Consider the following 22,856-nt stretch of genomic DNA (forward strand, 5'->3'; position numbering starts at 1 on the left):
ACATTTACATCAGCCAAATATTTTCACAATACTGATATCAGAGTGTGTTATGTTGAAGATAAAAATAGCAGCTTGCGTGCTGCAGAAGACAGATTAACTTCCTTCTATACACAGCAATCTACCTCTTGGATCTGGGCACTAGAGTCTATCCTGTTTTTTAAAATGCTGGTTGTGACCCATTAAATTGAGTTGATGGGGGGCTTCCCTGGTGGCACAGTGGTTGAGAGTCCGCCTGCCGATGCAGGGGACGCGGGTTCGTGCCCCAGTCTGGGAGGATCCCACATGCCGCGGAGTGGCTGGGCTCGTGGGCCATGGCCGCCGAGCCTGCGCGTCCGGAGCCTGTGCTCCGCAAAGGGAGAGGCCACAGCGGTGAGAGGCCCGCATACCGCAAAAAAAAAAAAAAAAAAGAAAAAAGAAAAAAGAAAAAAAAATTGAGTTGATGACCACTAATGGTCACAATCCATTTGAACACTCCTGCACTCAGTGGTGCTTTCTGCAACATTTCTAATACTTTGTATTACCTAGAGACACAGAAGAAGCACTATGGCCTTGAAGAACTGACAGCTCAGCGCACCCTGAATCCATGTGGTCTTTGAAAACACACCCCTTCAAATACAGAGAGAGGACATTAAGATTAGGAATTGCCAGAATGTTGACAAAGGCAGTCATTGTTACACGTGTGTGGAGGACGGCTTGAGCACGTTATGTAGCAGACACACAGCCTCTACTCTGGCATTCAGGCCTGGGAGCTTACAGTTGGCCACCTCCCACCCTGAAAAATCGCTCAGCCCCCCTTCCCAGCTACTGTCTGCCTCCTTTCCTCTTGGCCCATTAGTCAGCCCCAAAGTGTGCGGCCCAAAATAATTCCCACACCTAATGGGATCATCCAAGCTGGAGACTCCCTGCCCCACTAACATAGCATCTCTGTCTTTCAGACACTCTTCCCACAAAACTCTAAGGAAAGAGGATTTTGTGGCCTCCTCGGGAGAGTCACAATGCATGTCTGCATATGAAAGACTCTTGAGAAGTCCTGCAGAAGAGAAACCTGTTTAATCTTTTTTTGTTTTTAATCGGAGTATTTTTAGAAATGTATTTATCCACAGACAATGCCCCCTCCTCTTTTTTTCCCTACCCTGCCCTAAAGTTCCTTTGTGGCTAAGGCCACCCCTGGGCATAACTGTGGAATAAATGAAATGATTCTTTGTTTTAAACACCCCCTAACACATCTCAGACAGCAGGAATCACTGCCACCACCTTGAGTCTAAGACCCTTTCCCTTCGCCCTTCTCTCCTGGGGGAGGGGGAGGAGGGTTGTAGTAGAAAACAAAGGGATTGGACTTTTTGAAATTTATTTATTTTTGGCTGCATTGGGTCTTCGTTGTTCATGCAGGCTTTCTCTAGTTGCAGCAAGCAGGGGCTACTCTTCGTTGCGGTGGGTGGCTTTTCTTGTTGCAGAGCCGGGCTCTAGGCACACGGGCTTCAGTAGTTGTGGCTCACGGGCTCTAGAGCACAGGCTCGGTAGTTGTGGCACATAGGCTGAGTTGCTCTGCAGCATGTGGGATCTTCCCGGACCAGGGCTCGAACCCATATCCCCTGCATTGGCAGGCAGATTCATAACCACTGCGCCACCAGGGAAGCTCCAGGGATTGGGCTTAATGGTTGCCCCACCAGGAGAATTGGCACAGTTTTTAGTACTTAGCCGATGGATTAACTCTAATTCAGGCATGCAGGCCCAGTTTCCTGGAAGATGGGCGGAAGGGATGGGAGTGGAGCCCTGTAGCCCTAGAAACTTCCAATTCCTAGTCTTCTCGCCAGAAGGCACATGTTCCTTCTTGCTTCTTTTGCAATTATGCCCATGTGACAGGAGCAGAAGTCCATAATCTCACCCCTCCCACACATGGCATTGACCAGGGTCCTCCTCTTCCCGGGGCCATCTCTGGAGGCAAACTGTTCCTTCCACCCTCTGATGGAATTTTCATCCCCCGCCCCCATCCTGTTCCCCTCTCCCTAAACCAACCACCATCAAGCCCAGTTAACTAAACTCCCTTGCTTGGCAAGGCAATCTGAGCCACCCCAGTGTGGCACAGTCAGTCCATCTGGAGGACAAACACCACGTGCTGGGCCACCCTGAGCAGAAGACCAGAGCCCAGGAGAAACGGTGTCTTGTGGCCCGAGCTGCCCACCCCCCGGGAGGGAAGGCTGTCGGACAGCGAGGTGTTGACCGGCTCCTCGGTGGTATTGGCCGCCTCCGCCACCGGGGCCCTCGGGGCCAGCAGCTTGGAGAGGAGGCTGCTGAACCTGCTCACTGTGGTGGCCGCTGGCTCTGGGGATGGGCCTGGACTGGACGCGGTGAGGTTCAGCTCCTCGGGGTCCACACAGAGGCCGTCGGAGGAGCGCCCAAAGGCCACCTGGCGGAGGTCCAGGCCGGCCACGGAGCCCGGGGAGGCGCACGGCACGTCGGCGGTGCGCCCAAAGCTCTCCATCCAGTCCCGCAGCCACTCCAGGTGACAGTCGCAGCGCCATGGGTTGCGGAAGAGGAAGAGGCGACCCAGGAAGAAGCCAGGCTGGAAGGCTGCCCAGGCGAGCACGGTGAGATGGTTGCCGTTGAGATGCAGGGCCAGGAGGCCCGAGAGGTTCTGGAAGGCGCCCTCTTCCACAAAGGCGATGTGGTTGCGGTCCAAGTAGAGCAGCTCAAGCTCAGCCAGCTCGGCAAACCAGGTGTGTGCCACGCGGCCCAGCGCGTTGCCGCCCAGGTTGAGCGTGCGCAGGTGGCGGAGGCCGAGGAAGGCATCGGCCGGCAGCGCGGCCAGCAGGTTATCGTTGAGCAGCAGGTGCTCCAGGGCGCTGCAGTCGCGGAAGGCACCGCCGTGCACGGCGCGGACGCGGTTGGCCTGCAGGCTGAGCGAGCGCAGGCGGCGCAGACCCAGCAGCGAGCCGGACGCCACAGCCTCGATGCGGCTGCGCTCCAGGTGCGCATGCGTCAGGTTAGCTAGGCCGCGCAGAGCGCCGGGCAGGCGGCGGAACAGGTTGTCGAAGGCGGCGAGCTCGCGTAGGGCGGGCAGCTCGGCCAGGAGGCGCTCGGGCACGCTGAAGAGACGGCAGGCGGCCAGGTCAAGGCGCCGCAGGCGGCCGAGTGCAGCGAAGGTGCGCGCGTGCAGGTAGCGCAGATCGCCGTTGTGCGCCAGGCGCAGCTCGGCCAGACGCGGCAGGCCCTTGAAGGCGCCAGGCGTGATGAAGGACAGGTTGTTGTGGCGCAGCGACAGGCGGCGCAGCGATGGCAGCGTGCCGAAGGCCCGCTCGCCCAGGAAGCGCAGGCCATTGCGGTCCAGGTCGATGGAGGCCGCCTCGCACGGGAACTCGGCCGGCACCTGCAAGAGGCCCGCGCGGTCGCAGTGCACAGAGCAGCCACGCTCCACGCTGCTGCAGACGCAGGCGGCCGGGCAGGCGCTCGCGCAGGCGTCCTCGGCAGCCCGGGCGGTGGGCAGGCCGAGGACCACAGCTGGCGGGGGCGGGCACGGGGGAGAGAGGAGGGAGGAGAAAAGACAAAAAAGGAACAACTGTCAGCCACAGGATTGCCCCAGGTCCAATCCTACCCATAAGCGTGGCAGGATGCGGCCATCCACCAAGTTCTCAAACGTCCCACAGAGCCCTGTCCTCCAAAGGGCCTCGTTCTGCCTTCCAGACCTTACTCAGGTTTCCCCACCCATCACGCCCTTTGCCTTTGCTCTCAAGTTCTGTTCATCAGCAAAACTCAGCTGGAATCCAGGCACCTGACCCAATCCTAAATCCTGCTTCCCATCACCTGTATTATGGCTTGTGCTCCCAGACCACGACCTAGACGGCTTGTTGTCTGCATGCATAGAGGGACCTGGAGGGCATCACTGTGGCCTGTGCTGTAGCCCTGTGCTGCCTAGTACCTACCCCCGGCCACATGTGGCTGTTGAGCATTTGTAGTGTAACTAGCCTGAACTGAGGTGTGCTCGCAGTGTAAAATACACACCAGATCCCAAAGACGTAGTACCAAAAAAAGGTAAACTAACTCATCAATAATTTTTATACTGCTTACATGTTGAAACGATATTTTAGATACATTGGGTTAGCGAAAATATTAAAATCAATGTCGATAGTTTCTTTTTGCCTTTTTTATTGGGCTGCTTAAAGAATTTAAACGTGTGGCTTGCATTATATTTCTACCGGTGCTGTTCTATTCCCTCCCACCGTAAGAATTCAATTTTTGAGGGCTTCCCTGGTGGTGCAGTGGTTAAGAATCCACCTGCTAATGCAAGAGACACGGGTTCGAGCCCTGGTCCGGGAAGATCCCACATGCTGTGCAGCAACTAAGCCTGTGCGCCACAACTACTGAGCCTGCGAGCCACAACTACTGAAGCCCGTGCGCCCTAGACCCCGTGCTCTGCAACAAGAGAAGCCACCGCAGTGAGAAGCCTGTGCATCACAACAGAGTAGCCCCCGCTCACCGCAACTAGAGAAAGCCCGCGCGCAGCAACGAAGGCCCAGCACAGCCAAAAATAAATAAATTAAATAAATTTTTAAAAATAATAATAATTCAATTTTTGAAAACCCCCACTGAGCAAATTAAGCCTCATGAAGAAGGGAGAATTAGGAAACAGGTTGTGAATGAAAGTAAAGCCTATCAATCTTTTTTTTTTTCTTTAACAGTCACCATAATTAAGCCACAAGGACAGCAAACTAAATAAACTATCAATGACCTTCTTACACATCTCAAAAATTACTTGTGGACACTGTGTGGTTAATTCCATTCACCAGGCTTTGCTCTCTAGAGCCTTTTTTCCATCATCAGGGGAAGGACTGGTGCTTGTAAATTAATTTTGTTCTGAGCATTTGAATGGAGGATCAGATAAAGACTTCCAAAGCCCTCCAGGTGGCTTGCCACCTGCAGGAAAGCAGAATGGCATGGCCTGCTTCTGTATGGTAGCCAGAAGTCCCAAGCCCCATCTTCAGTTCCAATGGAAAAGGCAGGATGGAAGATGCACAAGTTTTATTTTCTGGCCAGGAGCAGCTGGCAGGTGGAATGTGCTCCATCTGAAATTCCTGCAGAGGAGCAAAGGTACCCAGATGTAAAACCTGACCACTGCTATTCATAATTTCTACCTGTCCCCGACAGTACTCCCAAATTCCAGCAAACACCCTGGCTACCGTGCAGTCCCTCCCACTGTGTACACGTTATGCTGCCTTGCCTATCCAAGCCCTCGTGGGAACCTGAAGGTGTGGCCACACAAGGAGTGTGTATCAATAGATCTGCCTGCTGCTGCCTCTGTAGGTTTGCTCAGCTTCCAATGTCTTTTCAGTACATCTGTTATGGACACTCATGTTTTTCTCAGTTTCTAGGAAGGGGATTCAGCCCTTTCAGACTTAGATGGAGAACACTCAGCCCTTTGAGCAACCCTTCAGTTGTAAACTGTATCTAGTTCAAAATTCTGATGTTCCAGAGACTTAGCTTTTCCCTCTCCCTAAGAACTGTGAACTAGACACCAAGCTTCCAGCAAGGTTCTTGGACCCTGAACTGGGCTTGGCTGTAAGCAGGGCAGCTGCTGGGCGGGACAGACACCCTGTTAGAGAGACAGGGCCAAGAATGTAACCTTAACTCCAGGCATCAGCTGGACAGAGGCAGAACCTTCTTCTATTAACTCTTCCAACTGGGTCAAGCAGAGGCATCAGATTTCCTTACAAATAGTCCTTCATTCTACTCTCTTCTCCTTTCTAATTAAGGGAAGTGCACTCTCAACCATATGACTCATGTCTCTGCTCCACAATAGCTAATATTGTTCCAGGCGCACTGTATGGCTCAGTAAGTATTTGCAGAATTAAATGGAATTGACGCCTTCCTCTGTAACAAGCCCTGCTGGGGGATGTCATTTATTTTTAAAACTTTGTCAAGGAATTCATGGGATTATGACAAACAGGATACAACCAATTTACTTACATAACGCAAGAGACCAAAGTTTGGGCTCTTTAGCTGCCAGTTTTTTTTTTTTTTTTAATACATGCAACAGGGGTGGGGGTGAAGCTTTTTGTTGTATACCTTTTTACCTTGTACATTTTGAGCCATGTGAATGTATTACCTGTTTCACAAAATAGATTAAAGTGGTTTTTTTTTTAACTTTAAACACTCAAGATGTCACTATTAGAGACCTATTTTCAGCCTCTGAAACTTTGATAGCCATTAGGAACAATAAGTAATTTACTGGATTATTTAGTGAAATTTAAATTAAATCAAGTAACTTCTCAGAACAGACAACCAAACTCCAGTATCGGTTTACACAATATGAAGACTAAGTATATGCTTAGTGAGCCGGAAAAACAGGGCACCAAAACAAAATATTTATTTATTTATTTATGCCTGTGTTGGGTCTTCATTGCTGTGTGCAGGCTTCTCATTGCGGTGGCCTCTCTTGTTGCGGTGCATGGGCTCTAGGCGTGTGGGCCTCAGTAGTTGTGGCACACAGGCTCCAGAGCGCAGGCTCAGTAGTTACGGCACACCGGCTTAGTTGCTCCGCAGCATGTGGGATCTTCCCGGACCAGGGCTCTAACCCGTGACCCCTGCATTGGCAGGCGGATTCTTAACCACTGTGCCACCAGGGAAGTCCCCAAAACAAAATTTTAAAAAATAATAACATAGGGACTTCCCTGACGGTCCAGTGATTAAGACTCTGTGCTTCCACTGCAGGGGGCACGAGTTCAATCCCTGGTTGGGGAACTAAGATCCCCCATGCTATGAGGTGCCGCCAATTAATTAATTAATTAATTAAATTGAATAATAATATGTTTGGGTGAGTTGTGCTTGCAATAATGGCAGAGTAGCTTGTATCAGACTAACATTTCTGCTGATTGCTAGTGTCAACTCTGGAAAAATATTTTAAAAAATCATTTGAACACAACACTGTAAATCAACTGTACTTAAATTTTTTTAAAAAATCACTTGAAGGCACTGGAGAGAAACCTAAACAGGCCACCAGAGTAGATACGACCCTTAAAGGAAAAGAAGCAAACTAGGTGAGAGGCACTGGCTTTTCCTCTCAGGGCATTTTCAAGTCCACACTGCACATGGGCAGTAGAGCTCAAGCAGAAAGCAAGAGTCTTACTGGGATGAGAAATTAGAGGTCAGAGTGTATAGCAGCAGCAGTGGCTGGAAATTGAGGAGGGAAACCATAAGAAAGAGGGAGCCACAAAATTTGCACACAAGCTCCCCCTTAGATCCTTGTTAGAGTCCTAAAGTGCACGTATGTGGAGTGAGTCCAAGGAGCCAAGCACAGAACTCCAAAAGAACTAAACAGATTTCAGCAATTTCCCAGCGATGGGAAGCAGATTAAGAGTTCAAAGTCCACCAAGTTAGAAGCTCTTATAAAATACCTCGAGCTTTCCATTGAAACCCTGGAGGGCCACACCTCAGGAGTAAAGACCATTTCCCAGGGCAAAGGGTAAAACAGAACTAGGCCTTCCCTAACAAAGACTGAAACCAGGCTTCCCCTGTATCAAGGGGATCTGCCAGTAGTTTAGCTGAAGGCCAGAAGGAAATTCAACACTCTTCAAAGGAAGATAAGAGGATCTAGAGTTTCTATAACTACAATCTACAATATCTGCTATACAATCAAATAATACTAGATATGTGAAGAAGAAGCAAAACACGACACTGCTCAAGAGGAAAAAAAATAGTTAACAGAAGCAGACACAGTGACAGCCCAGATGTTAGAATTACAAAACAAGGATTTATTATAAATATGTTTAGGAATTTATAGGAAAAGATGGATATAATGCATGAGGACATGGGGAATGTGAATTTTAGAAGTATGGATCAATTTTTAAAAAGGTATGGAAACTATGAATATGAACCAAGTAGAAATCTTAGTACTGAAATAATACCATATCTGAAATTTTTTTTAAAAAATCATTGAATAAGAAAAACAGCAGACGAGACACAACGGAATAAATATTCATGAATTTGAAAGAAGTCAATAGAAATTACCCAAAATGAAGCTCAGGGAGAAAAAAGATTGGAAAAAATATGATCAGAGCTTCAATGACCTATGGGACAATATCAAGCAATTAGACTAACATGCATGTATTTGGAGCCCCAGAGGAGAAGAGAGAATATGGCAAAAAAATAATTGAAGACAATTTCCAAAATTTGATTAAAAACACAAAGCTCAGCAAACCCCAACTAATATCACACATGCACACACACACACACACACACACACACACACACACATACATATTATCTAGGCACATCACAGTCAAACTGCTGAAAACCAAAGTAGGAAGAAAATTCTTTAAGGCATCCAAAGAAAAAAGACACATTACATAGAGTAAACATCAATTAAAAAGTGATGACTGATTTCATATCAGAAACAGTGGAGGGCATAAGACAATAGAATTATGTCTATGACCCATTAAATTGAGTTGATGGGGGGCTTCCCTGGTGGCGCAGTGGTTGAGAGTCCGCCTGCCCATGCAGGGGACACGGGTTCGTGCCCCGGTCCGGGAAGATCCCACATGCCGCGGAGCGGCTGGGCCCGTGAGCCATGACCACTGAGCCTGCGCATCCGGAGCCTGTGCTCCGCAACGGGAGAGGCCACAGCAGTGAGAGGCCCGCGTACCGCAAAAGAATTATGTCTTGTAAGCTGCTGAAAGAAAAGCAAAATCTGGCAACCCAGAATTCTATATCCAATGGAAATATCTTCAAAAATGAAGTACAATAGAGATGCTTTCAGGTTAACAAAATCTGAGAAAATGCATCTCCATCAGATCTTCTGCACAACAAGAAATGAAGACATTGGGCTTCCCTGGTGGCGCAGTGGTTGAGAGTCTGCCTGCCGATGCAGGGGACGCGGGTTCGTGCCCCGGTCCGGGGAGATCCTACGTGCCACAGAGCGGCTGGGCCCGTGAGCCATGGCCACGGAGCCTGTGCGTCCAGAGCCTGTGCTAGCAGGGGAGGCCACAGCAGTGAGAGACCCACGTACTACAGAAAATAAATAAATAAAATAAAAACAAAACAAAACAAACAAACAAAAAAAGAAATGAAGACATTGTTTAGCTTGAAGGAAAATGACACTAGATGAAAGTCAGATCTACAGGAAGGAATGAAGAGCAATGGAAATGACAAATATGCCACTAAATATAAAAGACCTTAATTGCTTAACAGACAAGTGACTGTTGAAAGCAAAAATAACAATGTGTTGTGGAATTTATAACATATATAAATGAAAAATATGACAATAGCATAAAGAATGAGAAGAAGGGTAAACTAAATTGTACTCATAAGGATCTCGTGTTACACATGAAACTGTATAAGACTAATTCAAAGTAGACCACGATACAGACTTGATGTAAGGGATATGCACCACCAGCATAACTGCGTGGGCCACAGAAACCATGCTGCAAGCCCATCTGGGTGCTGACTGCCTCTTGATGCTTTTAAAAATGGGCATTGCAGCAGTGGTGTGGATCTCGTCAATTAAGTGGAGAATGGGGAAGCAAAGGCTTTTCTCCAAACCTTTAAGGTGGGTTTTTGTTTGGGGTGGGTTATTCCCCCCCTGGATTTTTACTTTTAAATCTTAAATGATATGCTGCAGGCCTCAGACATGACAGACAATGAGCAGGTGAAGAACGAATGGGAAAGTGTTCAAAAACTCCTGTGTTAGCTAACAAGCTTCTGAATGTATCGCTGTAGTCCACAGAGAAGGCTGGGAAAGGTAGCAAGGAGATGCTGCATCAGCTACTGCAGCCTTAAAACAAAGTTGGTGTCTCTTTGGACTTTAAAATTGTTCCTATGTAGCTTATTTTAATTTTGTTTAATCAAATAAACAAGAGGGTTTTTCCATGGGGGAAAAAAAGTAGACCATGATAAATTAAAGATGCATATTGCAATCCCTAGAAAATAAAAAAGAATCTCAACCCCTACCCCACAGCATACACAAAAACTCATCTTAGATGGACCATAGACCTAAATGTAAAAGCTAAAACTATAAAGCTTCTTAAAGATAACACAGGAGAATATCTTTGTGACCTAGTGATAGGCAAAGATTTCTTAGGGAAAAAAAAAAAGCATTAACCATAAAGGAAAAAAGTAATAAATTAGATTCATCAAAATTTAAAAGTTCTCTTTGAAGGACACTTGAGAGAATGAAAAAACAAGTCACAGACTGTGAGAAAATATCTGTATATTTTCTCTGTATATATCTCATAAATGACTTGTATTCAAAATTTATAAAGAACTCTCAAAACTCAATAATAAGAAAACAGGCAATAAATTATAAATAATTTATTAAATAATAATATTCAAATAAATATAATTTTATAAACTTATTTGATAATATTATTAAATAATAAACTATAAATAAATAAATCACCCAATTAATAAATGGGCAAAATATTAGAAGAAACACTTTACCAAAAAAGATATACAGTAGACAAACACATGAAAAGATGGTCAGGGCTTCCCTGGTGGTGCAGTGGTTGGGAGTCCGCCTGCCGATGCAGGGGACGCGGGTTCGTGCCCCGGTCCGGGGGGATCCCACGTGCCGCGGGGAGGCTGGGCCCGTGAGCCATGGCCGCTGGGCCTGTGGGTCCGGAGCCTGTGCTCCGCAACGGGAGAGGCCGCGGCGGTGAGAGGCCCGCGTACCACCAAAACAAACAAAAAAAAACAACAACAAAAAAGAAAAGATGGTCAACATTATTAGTTGTTAGGGAAATGCAAATTAAAATAGTCACCTATTAGAATGACTAAAATTAGAAAGACTGACCACACCTGGTAGGAATGTCAAATGGTGCAACCATGTTGGAAACAATGTGGCAGTTTCTTTAAAAGTTAATCATACACCTGCCTTATGACTGACCCATTCTATTTGTAGGGAAATAAAGGCACATGTCCATACAAAAGGCTTAGGCATGAATGTTCACAGCAGCTTTATTCATAATAACCCCAAACTGGAAATAACACAAACACCCAACAAGAGTTGAATGGGGGGACTTCCCTGGTGGCTCAGTGGTTAAGAATCTGCCTGCCAATGCAGGGGACACGGGTTCAATCTGTGGTCCGGGAAGATCCCACATGCCGCGGAGCAACTAAGCCCGTGAGCCATAACTACTGAGCCTGCGCTCTAGAGCCCGTGAGCCACAACTACTGAAGCCTGTGTGCCTAGAGCCCGTGCTCCACAACAGAAGCCACCGCAATGAGAAGCCCGCGCACCACAACGAAGAGTAGCCCCCGCTTGCCGCAACTAGAGAAAGCCCACGCGCAGCAACGAAGACCCAATGCAGCCAAAAATAAATACATAAATTTATAAATAAATAAATAAATAGGAGATGAATCTATTTGTATAACATGGAAAGACTTCTAAGATATATATATATTTTTTAAGATGTTGGGGGTAGGAGTTTATTAGTTAATTTATTTATTTTTGCTGTGTTGGGTCTTTGTTTTTGTATGAGGGCTTTCTCTAGTTGTGGCAAGTGGGGGCCACTCTTCATCGTGGTGCATGGGCCTCTCACTATCGCGGCCTCCCTTGTTGCCGAGCACAGGCTCCAGACGCGCAGGCTCAGTAGTTGTGGCTCACGGGCCTAGTTGCTCCATGGCATGTGGGATCCTCCCAGACCAGGGCTCGAACCCGTGTCCCCTGCATTAGCAGGCAGATTCTCAACCACTGTGCCACCAGGGAGGCCCTAAGATATATTTCTTTAAAGAAAGAGTTGAATGGGTAAACAAATTATGATATATGCATACAATGGAATACTATTCAGTGATAAAAAGAAATGGATTATTGATACATATAACATGGATGACTCTCAAGATAATTCTGCTGAGTGAAAGAAGCCAGACAAAAAAGAGCACATACTGTATGATTCCATTTACAAAAAATTCTAGAAACTGCAAATTAGTCTATAGTAACAGAAAGATCAGTGGTTGGCTGGGGGTGGATGGGGGGACAGGGAGGGGCGGAAGGGAAGGATTACAAAGGGGCATGAACTTTGGGGGTGATGGATGTGGGATATGTTCATTATCTCAATTGTGCTGATGGTTTCATGAGGGAACACTTTAAATATGTTTAATTTGTTATATGTCAATTATACCTCAATAAAGCTATTTTTTTAAAAGATACCATTTGTGCGTGTGCCTGTATGTGTGTATGACTTGTATACAGAATATAAAAACTACTCCTACAAATGAAGAATAATGAAAAGACAAACTAAATAAAAATGAGCAGAAGACCTGAACACTTTACAAAAGAATATATTAAGTAGCCATTAAGCACAAGAGAAGGTGCTCTACATCATTAGCCATTTGGGAAGTGCAAATTAAAACTACAGTGAGATTTCCCTACACACTCACTAGAATGGCTGACAACTCTAAATACTGGTGAGGATGTAGAACAGCGGGATTCTCTTCCATTGTTGATGTGAGTGGAAAATAGTTCAATAACTTTGGAAAACTTTGACAGTATCTATTAAAGCTAAACATATGACGACTATGATTCAGCTATTCCATTCCTAGGTATTTACCCAAGAGAAATGAAAACAAAATGTCCACATAAAGACTGTACAAGAAAGTTCATTGTGGCTTATTCAGAACAGACCAAAAGAGGAAATTACTCAACAGCAGAGAAATAAATAATTACAATATAGCCATACAGTGGAATACCACTCAGCAATAAAAAGGAACAAACTATTGACACAACAAAAACACTACGGTGAGCAAAAGAGAGCTGACACAAGAGTACATACTATACGATTACATGTACATGCAGTCCCAGAACAGAGCTGCTTGAAGTGGCTCTGGGAGCTCAACAGAACATGGCCTGCAGATGTATTCCACCCCCAAAGACAGCAAATATGCACAGGGCAGAGTTTGGGAAGTATGGTACCATATGTTGTCCAGGTGATATAAGCATGTCTAATGCTATTCAAATTAACCACAGTTTATGGGTTTCTTTTGCTCTCATAACAACCAACTCTTAATACGTATTTGCTCGGGGCTTAGCTTGCTACATATATTATTCCATTTAATGACAGCCCTGCAATGTAAGTATTCTTCTCTTCTACTCACAAAAAGAGGAAACTCAGGTTCAGGGTGGTTAAACACCACCAACCTTTGATTTTTGTCTTTCCACTGTACTGTACTATCCCCCACCCCCCATCCCTAGCCTTTCTGAGCTTCTGTTTCTTTAACTGTGAACTGAAGAGCCTGCACTTCCTGACCTTGGAGGGCCCTTCTGGCTCTCATTTTCCACAGTTGGACAGCAGCTGTTGCCAAGCACCACGTGTAAGAAAAAATACCCAATTCAAAACCCCATGTTTCTCTGCAGCCTCCTCCCAGCTACAGCTGTTTGGACTGCAGGTGAACATTTGACCTAAGCAGAGCCAATCAGATTCATTTCTTCCCTGTGAACATGGAACAGGCAGCGAGATCATGTGAGCACCAGCTGCTATATAGTATTGGGGCTGGGGTTTGTACCAAAGACATGTACAGGTCAAAGTCATCGGGGAGCAGGAGCCAAAGGCAAGGTAAGGAAACTGGTGTGCAGAGAGAGGAGTAGATTGGCCATGAGAATCACAGAAAAGGAGATCAGGGACAGTGGAAAGCTCCTGGCCAGTCCTTTAGTTCCCATAAGGCCCTGCTATAGCTATTTCTGTGACATTTCCCTGCTTCCATTTCAGAAACCCACTCAAACCATCTGGGCAGACCAGTGGATTTCTGTTCCTTGCAACCAAACCATCTCTGCTTATAGTGGACATTTGATGCCTTTTCCAGCTACCCAGCTTCTTGTAAGTACTGTTCACACATTTAGGGAATTTCCTACATTATAAGTCCTGCCTCCTCAACACAGAAGCCAGAAACTCTCTTTTCTCAACGTCCCTTGCAGTTAGGGCCCAGGCATGTGACCTAGCTTTGCCTGTCAGAAGTAGGCGCCAGGCAGAAACCATTTTCTGGCCAGGATGGTGGCAGAGGGCATCTGGCTTCCAGGCTCCCATGGTGGAATTTCAGGCACCCAGCACCCAGCATGATGCCTGTGAACGATCAGGTGTGTCCACCAGTGGTGGTGGCCATGGGGTCTTTGCTGGAACTGCCCCACTACCTGATATTAGGCATTGCTCCGGGCAGTGGACCTCCAACCAGGAAGCCTGGGAACACCTAGCATCCCTGAATAAACCCCTTCCCGTCTTCAGTGACTTGGAGTGGGTTCTATGGCTTGCGGTGAGATTCCTGAGCAACATCCTAAGTAAGACAGGTTCCCGACAGGTTCCCGACATCCCTTGAGTACCATCTCCTCCTTCTGGCCCCTCCCCCTTTCCCTGAGAACCTCATGAACTCTTCACCTTGAAAGATAAAACGACTCAAATTCGAGACCAGGCAGCACCCCTCAACCAAAAGGAAGCTCTTTGTCATCCATTGGCAGGAAATATAGAAAATGGAATCAAATTGTTTAGGCGATCCCCAATTTTTCCAAATTCAAATGAAAAGCGGCCTCTCCTGGAATCAGAAGGGATCATTCCAAAGACAAATCTCCTTGGCTGTCCAGAGCTGAGTTCCATGGGAATCCCTTGGCCAAAAACACATTTACCAAATTAAAATAAAGATCACAGTTTGTGAGAAGAGAAAGTCAGACTCATTGGCAGTTGCTTAGCAATTTATTTTCTCCCATCAGAATTTTTGGGAAGGCTCCATGTGGAAATCTGAAAAGGCTTCAGTGCTTTTATTCCCAGCCTGAGGTAGGGAGGGGAAGATGCGAAATTCAGCAGGATGGGCCTCAGCTCAGCCTGCCTCTGTCATAGCTCCAGGATTCACATGTGGGGCTTTCCAGAGCATTTGGTCTGGAAACACTCCTCCTGAGGGTGCGGCCTCTCACGCTAAATCTCTCGTAAACTCTGATAACACTGCCTTTTCCCCCCTGCTCTCTCATACTGCTTTTGTTGTTGTTGTTTTTTCTTTTGTTTCTCAGTTTCCTCATCTGTGATAGGTGGACAATTATGAGGAACAAATGACCTGTAATACTTGAAACAGCTGTGAAAGCATTGGGCCAAGCTAACAGCAGATTCCATGAGCCACTGTTGTCACAAGATTAAATCTCACCAAGGGACCAGTACTTCAAGGACCATGTGAATATCTGCCCCAGAGTGGAAAGCAAAATACCAAGTGTCAGAATACTGAAGTTATTACTACAAGTAAACTACAAAGGAAGAATCTAGAATGGTTCTCTACCTGGGCTGCACATTAGAATCACCTAAGGAGCTTTTAACCAACTCACAACTCACCAGAAAGATTACATCAGAATCTTCAGGTGTGAAAGCAGGCATCAGTACTCTAAAAAGTTCCTCAGGGAATTCCAATATATAGCCGAAGTCAAAAACCAAGGGTCGGGCTTCCCTGGTGGTGCAGTGGTTAAGAATCCGCCTGCCAACGCAGGGGACATAGGTTCAAGCCCTGGTCCCGGAAGATCCCACATGCCACGGAGCAACTAAGCCCATGCGCCACAACTACTGAGCCTGCGCTCTAGAGCCCACGAGCCACAGCTACTGAGCCCCTGTGCCGCAACTACTGAGGCCCGTGTGCCTAGAGCCCATGCTCTGCAACAAGAGAAGCCACCTCAATGAGAAGCCTGCGCACCGCAACAAAGAGTAGCTCCCGCTCACCGCAACTCGAGAAAGCCTGTGTGCAGCAATGAAGATCCAACACAGCCAAAAATAAAATAAATAAAAAAAGAAAATCCAATCCCCTGCAAGAAAACCAGGGGTCTAGGTGGACCAACTTTATAAAGAAGGGATTCGTCTGTGTGGTATCAAACGCTACAGGGTGTAACATAAAGTTATCACATGCCCCAGCAATTCCACCCCTAGGTGAAAGTGGGTGTTCTAACAAATACTTGTACGCAAGCGTCCATAAGGCACTGTTCACAATAGCCCAAAGATGGAAGCAACAAATGTTCAACAACAGGTAAATGGATAAATAACATGGTCTAGCTACACGGTGGAATATTAATCTGCCATAAAAAGGAATGAAGTACTGACACATGCTACAACGTGACCGAACCTCAAAAACATTATGCTAGAGGAAAGCAGCCAGACACACAAGGCCACATATGATTCCATTTATATGATGTATCCAGAATAGGCAAATCCATGGAGAAAGAAAGTGGATTAGTGGTTGCCTGGGGCTGACGGAAAGAAGAGTGAGGAGTGACTGCTTAATAGGTACCGGGTTTCCTTTTGGGATGTGAAAAATGTCTTGGAACTAGATAGAGGGGATATATGCACAACATTGTGAATGTACTAAATGCCACCGAATTGTACGCTTTAAACTGGTTAATGGTTAATCTTTTGTTATGTGAATTTTACTTCAAACAACAACAAAAAAGGTACAAGGTGTCCCTGAATTGGGGCAAATACCAGAAATGGGTCCCTGCCTTTGTATTCTGGTCCAGTATACTGGCCAGCCCCCGAGCTGCAGGGAGGCGGCGATGGCCGGACTCAGATGCCCACACAATGATGTCTTTTTTTTAATTATATTTTTTTTGGAATGATGTCTTAATGCAGACCAGCTGCGGGATTTCTCCGTAGGTCCTCAGCTTTTCGAGTATATGCTTTTGCCCCTTTGAGGTTTGCTAGGAAAAGAGTTACTCATGGAGTTTCCAACCACAGACTGAGTTTGAAGTGTTTCTTCATCCTCATTGTTTTCAAAGAACTTGTGCCTCCCGAAGCCAAAATAGCAAGGGAAAATGTGGTCCATTTTCTGATTTCAGCAAAATCTCTTCAGCCACTTTGGCTCTACGAGTCATTCCCCTCCCACCCTCGGTAAATGCTATCCCAATTACTCCTCAGACCAAGCCCCAGTGCTGGATTTTCAGAACCAAATGGGCTGAAGGAAGCAGAAATGCAGTGAGGGAGACCATTCCATGGCCTCTCATCTCACAGTGACCCCGGAACTTGCTTCTCACATCATGCAGGTATCTTCTGTGACAGAAAAGAAAGGCTCATGGATTCACACTGCAGCTTTGCTGGCCAATGTGAATCATTTTGGGGGTGGGGGTGTGGAGAAATCAGTTGGTCTTCAGAGGGCTGGTCTGCTGATGGCCTCGCAGGCCCTGTGGATCTCGAGGTGGAGAGCTGTCCCACCTGAGGAGGAGAACACTAGGCCCCAGAAAGTCCTCCAGATCTAAATACAACTGCCCCAAACTGGAAACAACTTAGGTGCTCAACAATAGGGTAATGGATAAACAAACCAGAACACCCAGGCAAGGGAAAACTACTTGGTAATCAAAAGGAAGGAGCTCCTTATCTATGTAATGACGTCGATGAGTCTCACCCACATACTACCCGGCTCTCCACAGCGCCTGACTCTCGATAACGAGGGATTTGTTCTCCTTGGGGTGCAGCTGTTCTCTCCCTACAACCTTCCTTTTTTTTCTTTTAAGTCAAGTTGATTCAGGTATAATTTACTTACGATAAAACGTATCCATTTAAAGTGTACGTAGTTCAGAAAGTATAACAAACATATACACCCACGTAACCCCCACCCCAATCACAATTTAGAATACTCCTACTACCCAGAAAGTTTCCTCAGGCCCCTTTGACAGCAGTCCCCTCCCCATCCTCTGCTCCAGGTAACCAGGAATACAGTTTCCGAAGTATAGTCTTGCCTGTTCTAGAACTTCATGTAAATGAAATAAAAATGGTTCTTTCAGTCAACATTGTGTTTGTGAGATTCACCAATGTTGCTCCGAAGATCACGTGATGATTCCTTATTATTGCTGAGCAGTGTTTCGTCGTATGGATGTACCACCATTTGCGTATTCAGTCACCTGCTGATGGACATTTGGATTGCTTCCAGTTTTCACCTGTTGTGACTAAAGTTGGCTAAAGTGACTAAAGTCACCTATAGTGACTAAGGACTTGGGCGCAAGTCTTTTTGTGGACACGTGTTTTCATTTCCCATTTATCTAGGAGTGGTATTGCTGGCTCATATGGTAAATATATGTTGAACTACCCAAGAAACTGCTAAACAGTTCTCCACAGGGGCCACGCCATTTTGAATTCCCACCAGCTGGAGTCCCAGGTGCTCCACATCCTCACCAACAATTGCTATGGTCTTTTTGACTAGCCATCCTAGTGGGTGTGAGGTGGCATCTCATTGTGGTTTGGATTTGCATTCCCCCATGACTACTGATGTGGAGCATCTTTTCATATGCTTATTAGCATTTTGCATATCTCCCTTGATGAAACAGCTATTCAAAAATGTTTGCCAATTTTTAAAAATTGGTTTGTCTTGGGCTTCCCTGGTGGCGCAGTGGTTGAGAATCCGCCTGCTGATGCAGGAGACACGGGTTCGTGCCCTGGTCCGGGAAGATCCCACATGCCGCGGAGCTGCTGGGCCCGTGAGCCATGGCCACCGAGCCTGCGCGTCCGGAGCCTGTGCTCCACAACGGGAGAGGCCACAACAGTGAGAGGCCCGCATACCGCAAAAAAAAAAAAAAAAAAAAAAATTGGGTTGTCTTATGATTGGATTTGAAGAGTTTTATATATATATATATTTTTTTTTTTAATGCAAAACCTTTATCAGGTATTGTCATGGTTCTAATCTGGGCAGCTTCACCCATTCAACAAGCAAACCCTTACTAAGAACTTACAGTAAGACTCTAGAGACAGGAGGCAAATAAGCTCCAAACCCTAGCCCTCATTAAAGACTCATGGTTTAGAGCAAGCCGATGGTGAAGACCCCTGTAAAGCAAGACAAGGAAGCGGGATATTGTGGACAGCAGGAAGACCCTGAAAGGGTTGCCATGGGGGAGGGGGGAGAGGCGAGGAATTTCCAGGAGACCCTCCTGTGGAGAATTTCTGTTTCAGTTTTGCCCTAGATTTACCCTGCTATGAGCCACCTCTGATTCCACCATGATCTTGTTTTGTCAGGCTGATTTAGTCATTTTTCTCTAGCTGGGGTGGTAGAGTCCTGTTCCTGCCTGCTTCTCGGGAGCATGTTGTCTGCAATCCTTGTGACTTGTAGTCAGAGTAATATTGTCTGTGCTGCTGAGTGCGTTTTAAATGAAAGCGCCAGGGGATGTGGAGATGGTCATTAATTTTAAGTGCATCTATTGTTAGCAAATGATGTCACCGCTCAGCTCTCCAACTTGTCACAAGAAGTCTGTCTGTATTTCGGGTCTCTGCAGCGGGGACAGTTCCTGTTTGGCAGCATGCAGGCTATGAATACTGTCTGCTTTCTGTGAGGAACCGGAGAGCTTTGGGTACAGAATTAAAATAATGTTGGCTCTTCGAAGCAAACATTCTGTCCCAATGAGTCAATCAAACTTCATATCCTTTCTAGGTAGGAGAAATGGCAAGGAGCTGACTGTTTGTAATTATATAAATGTCAACCTCTGTCCTTTGGAGACTCCTGCAGCTAGGAAGTCATGTCCTATTTATCCATACTGTTCCCTGAGCCTTGTTCCAATTTTTTTTCTCATTTACTTATTGAGTCGGCCATTAAAGAATGTAAGTTTCTCAAGGACAAAGGCTATGCAATTAGCTCTCTCATGATATCCCTAGAGTGTACTGAAGGTACAGTGTGTACCTGTTGATTCCTTGAATACAGCAAGTTCTACTTTTTGAAAAGGTGGAATTAAAGAATAAGAAAATTCTATTACTACCGTTCTTAGAATTATCTGGTAACATTTTCTCTGCCAGCATGGCATAGAGAGGTCTATTATGTGGGTCGCTATAACCTCAAATAATTATACATTCACCTGAGGGTCAGAAGAACAGAGTCTTTGTGTAAATTGCTTACTGCAGAACTTAACAAGGGATTTTTCCTTGGGCTATGTCGGTTGGGTTGGAACAGCTGGAGCTGCAGAGGTGTGGAAAAAAATGGGGGATGAGTCTTCTTGTTATATTAAAACGCATATAACAATAGGACCAAAAAACTTGGAAAAAATTCCTAAACATCCATAATCACATAATTCCAACATGATATTTTTCACGTCATCTTCCTCCTTTAGGAAGATATTTCTTTAAGGGATTTTTTTAATGAAATGAGCTTAAAATAATGTGATTAGAAAACCACTATAGCTTTTGGTAATTACACCAATGAATTCATATCTGAAATTAGAATAAGAAAACCACCAAGAGTTTATTTCATATATTTGGCTCAGGAGTTTTGTTTTTAAAACAAACAAAGAACCAAAAACACTGCCCCACCCCCGCCCCGACCTGCTGTTTTCTTTAACTCTCTGTACCCTCCCCCATGATCGCACATTCAGTGAAACCTAATCAGAAGTATTGGTGTCCAGGTACAGCTTTCATGGAAGCCACCTGAAGCCCACACTTCTTGGGTAGAAGCCCTGTGGTTTCCACGCATGTTCTAGCATCTTCTACTGACTTCCCAACCCCCGCACCCACTGGCAGGTGTCTGCTAGGGGATGGAAGGAGGGGGCCTTGGAACTCACCATGCAGCAGCAGGAACAGCATCCCGCAGCTTTTCACGCACCTGGTGGCTTAGAACCATCCAGCTGTGGAATCCCTACCTAAGGGAAGAGAGCACAGGTCACCGGGTGCCCAGGAGGGGTCCCTTGACAACCAGGTCACTCAGGCCCCTCTCTATACCTCCACTTCCTCCTGAATGCCCTGCCTTTCCCCCTTCTTCTCTGCATGCATTTCTCCCCATCACCTTGGTGCTGGGTTAAGAAAAACCAGTAACAACAGCCAATCAGATGCTCCCCCCAAACTGACAGCTTGGATGTATTTGGAAACCCTTCGTCAGCAGCAACTCACACGGACTCACTGACAACCCAGCAAGGAAATGGACAGAGGAAACCTCTGCAGAGAAGCATTAGCGAATAGTCCCCAAATGTTGCTTACCATCCTGGGGCTCTGCCTGATCCCGCTCCTCCTGCAAGGTGCCCTTCGGTTCCCCCAGCCCAACCATCTCCCAAGTCAAGCAGCCACAGATGCTAAAAATGATTCGACAGAGAAGGAAAGTGGGGGCAGGGAGGATGGTGAGCCGGGGCAGAGGAGAAATAGTTGCTTATGCAGGTTTGAGTGCCTATTTTTCTTTCTCCAGATTTAATGGCAGGAAAATCCTGTATCCGATGAGGATTAAGAGAGATGAGAGAATGTGTCTGCCTTTCGAATCACCAAAGCCAGTGACAGATTTTGCTGACACACCAATCAGCTTTATTCCCAGGCCTCAGCTTCTCCATCTGCCTGGCCCCTTTCTCTCCTTAAACCTTCCGCAGACCCCGCCTCCTGCCCTGACCCCAGCCCCAAGCAATTTGCAGCCAGAAATTGGCTTCCTGCCATCCAAATAGCATTATCAGCATTTTCAACAAGGACATGTCATATAACTTGGAGAGGTGGGGAAGGGACAGAACAGCTTAAAATAATGATGTTTCCCGAAATGCAGGCTGCTGCTTTCCTTTCTCTGTGGAATGGTTGAAGGCGGATGATCCAAAAACAAATTGGAGATGGCTTTTCACTATCACGAAGCTTAGAGTCCCGGCTTTGGGGTCAAGGCCATGCTTGCCACTCCCTAAGGCAGCAGGTCCTTGGGCCATTTTCAGAACCTGGCTGAGATTTCTCAAACCCATCAGGACTCAGAGTGTGGCCTCAGACCAGCAGCAGCATCTGGGAGCTGGTTAGGAATGGGGATGTCTCAGCACCCCTACCCCAACCCCAGACCCCTGGAATCAGCATCTGCATTTTAACAGGACTCCTATGCTCCCTAAAGTGGAAAGCCCTGGTTTAGGGGAGTGATGAAGAGGGTCTGCTCAAGGTGGTGGCAGCAGTTCGGCTGCCCTCACATTCTTCTGGGCCCAGCAGATCCACCGGGCCTGGCTGTAGGGTCTGGCCCTCAGCTCTGCTCGAGCAAGCTCCCAGGTATCCATGGCAACCTGCTGCATCCTGGTTGTCATGGCCTTGGTGTGCCGGTGCTGATGGGCCAGGAGTCCCATCCCACAAAGAGGTCTCAGGGTGTGAAGCTAAGCATCTGAGGCTGCTGTGCCCTGGGGAATTTTTGTTTTCTTCCATTTGGGTCTTGAAAGCCAAAGTACGGCTGAACTTGTCATAACCTCTGCTGGGAAGGAAGCCATACTGGGGATGGGATATGGATGTGGGCGGAGGGAGCCCCCCAGATGAAGTCCCTGTCCCCAGGGGTGCACTCACCCTGCCCAGGTGAGAGCGGTAGGCATCTATCCCCTTGTGGCCGCTCGTGTTGGGGGCATCCTTGCAGCCCTCATTCCAAACCTTGGCCCCATGAAGCCTCTGCAGCAGGCCACAGACTGAAACGTGGCTGTGAGAGCAGCCTGTCGGCACCTACAACCCTGGGCTCTGCTTACTGGGTCCACCTTGCCTTCAGTCTTCTGCAGGCTAGTGGGCCTGGGGCTCTACACCAAGGATCTCCCTCAGGAAGACCGCCTCTGCCTGTGAGATCAGACATCTCCCGAGTGGGAAGTAAGGAGCAATGAGAAGCCTGTCAGGGGAGAGACGAAGGGCCCATTCACTGGGCCAGCTAGTCACACTGACAGCAACTGGGGAACAAGCAGCCTCGTCATCAAAACCTAGTTCCCAAGGGGAAAAAAAAGCAAGGAGGGAGGGGTTGTCACAGGAAGTGCGATTGACTGGCATGCCCCCAAGGAGAAACTTCAGACTGGACCCTGTTATCCAGAGAGCAAGACAGCAGGTCCCCAGCCACTCGGGGGCTGGCGGGGCAGTTAGCACCAGTGCTGGCTCTCTGTCTCCATGTAGCTGGTGGCTGATTAGAGGGGAAGGAAAAAGGAGGAAGGGTAAGTTAAGTGAGCCCGTGATATAGAGGCAGCCCAGGATGCCAGGCTTTGCCTTTGC

The 22,856-nt window shown here is 46.9% G+C and overlaps 1 protein-coding gene and 1 long non-coding RNA gene across 3 annotated transcripts in view; one reads left to right on the forward strand and one right to left on the reverse strand.

Annotated features, from left to right (window-relative positions):
- Nucleotides 1-1,034: 1,034 nt before the first annotated feature.
- The window catches only part of NYX (nyctalopin), a 44,023-nt gene continuing 22,201 nt past the window's right edge, over nucleotides 1,035-22,856 (reverse strand). Inside the window, exons 1-3 of one of the 2 annotated variants that reach the window (XM_067022984.1) lie at nucleotides 20,877-20,960; nucleotides 20,465-20,542; nucleotides 1,035-3,498 (exon numbers count right to left, since the gene is read on the reverse strand). In XM_067022984.1, coding sequence (XP_066879085.1) covers nucleotides 2,087-3,498; nucleotides 20,465-20,486 — 1,434 coding nt within the window. In that variant the 5' untranslated portion in view covers nucleotides 20,487-20,542; nucleotides 20,877-20,960 and the 3' untranslated portion in view covers nucleotides 1,035-2,086. Of the gene's footprint in view, nucleotides 3,499-20,464; nucleotides 20,543-20,876; nucleotides 20,961-22,856 lie in introns of those variants that run through there. The other variant, XM_067022983.1, reaches the window with a different exon arrangement.
- LOC136793359 (uncharacterized) lies at nucleotides 13,499-17,758 on the forward strand. Its single transcript, XR_010838558.1, has 3 exons — nucleotides 13,499-13,538; nucleotides 13,692-13,799; nucleotides 14,975-17,758. It is a non-coding gene; the product is annotated as an uncharacterized lncRNA (long non-coding RNA).

The sequence above is a fragment of the Kogia breviceps genome, chromosome X (assembly GCF_026419965.1).
Source record: "Kogia breviceps isolate mKogBre1 chromosome X, mKogBre1 haplotype 1, whole genome shotgun sequence".
In the NCBI taxonomy this organism is placed as follows: domain Eukaryota; kingdom Metazoa; phylum Chordata; class Mammalia; order Artiodactyla; family Physeteridae; genus Kogia; species Kogia breviceps.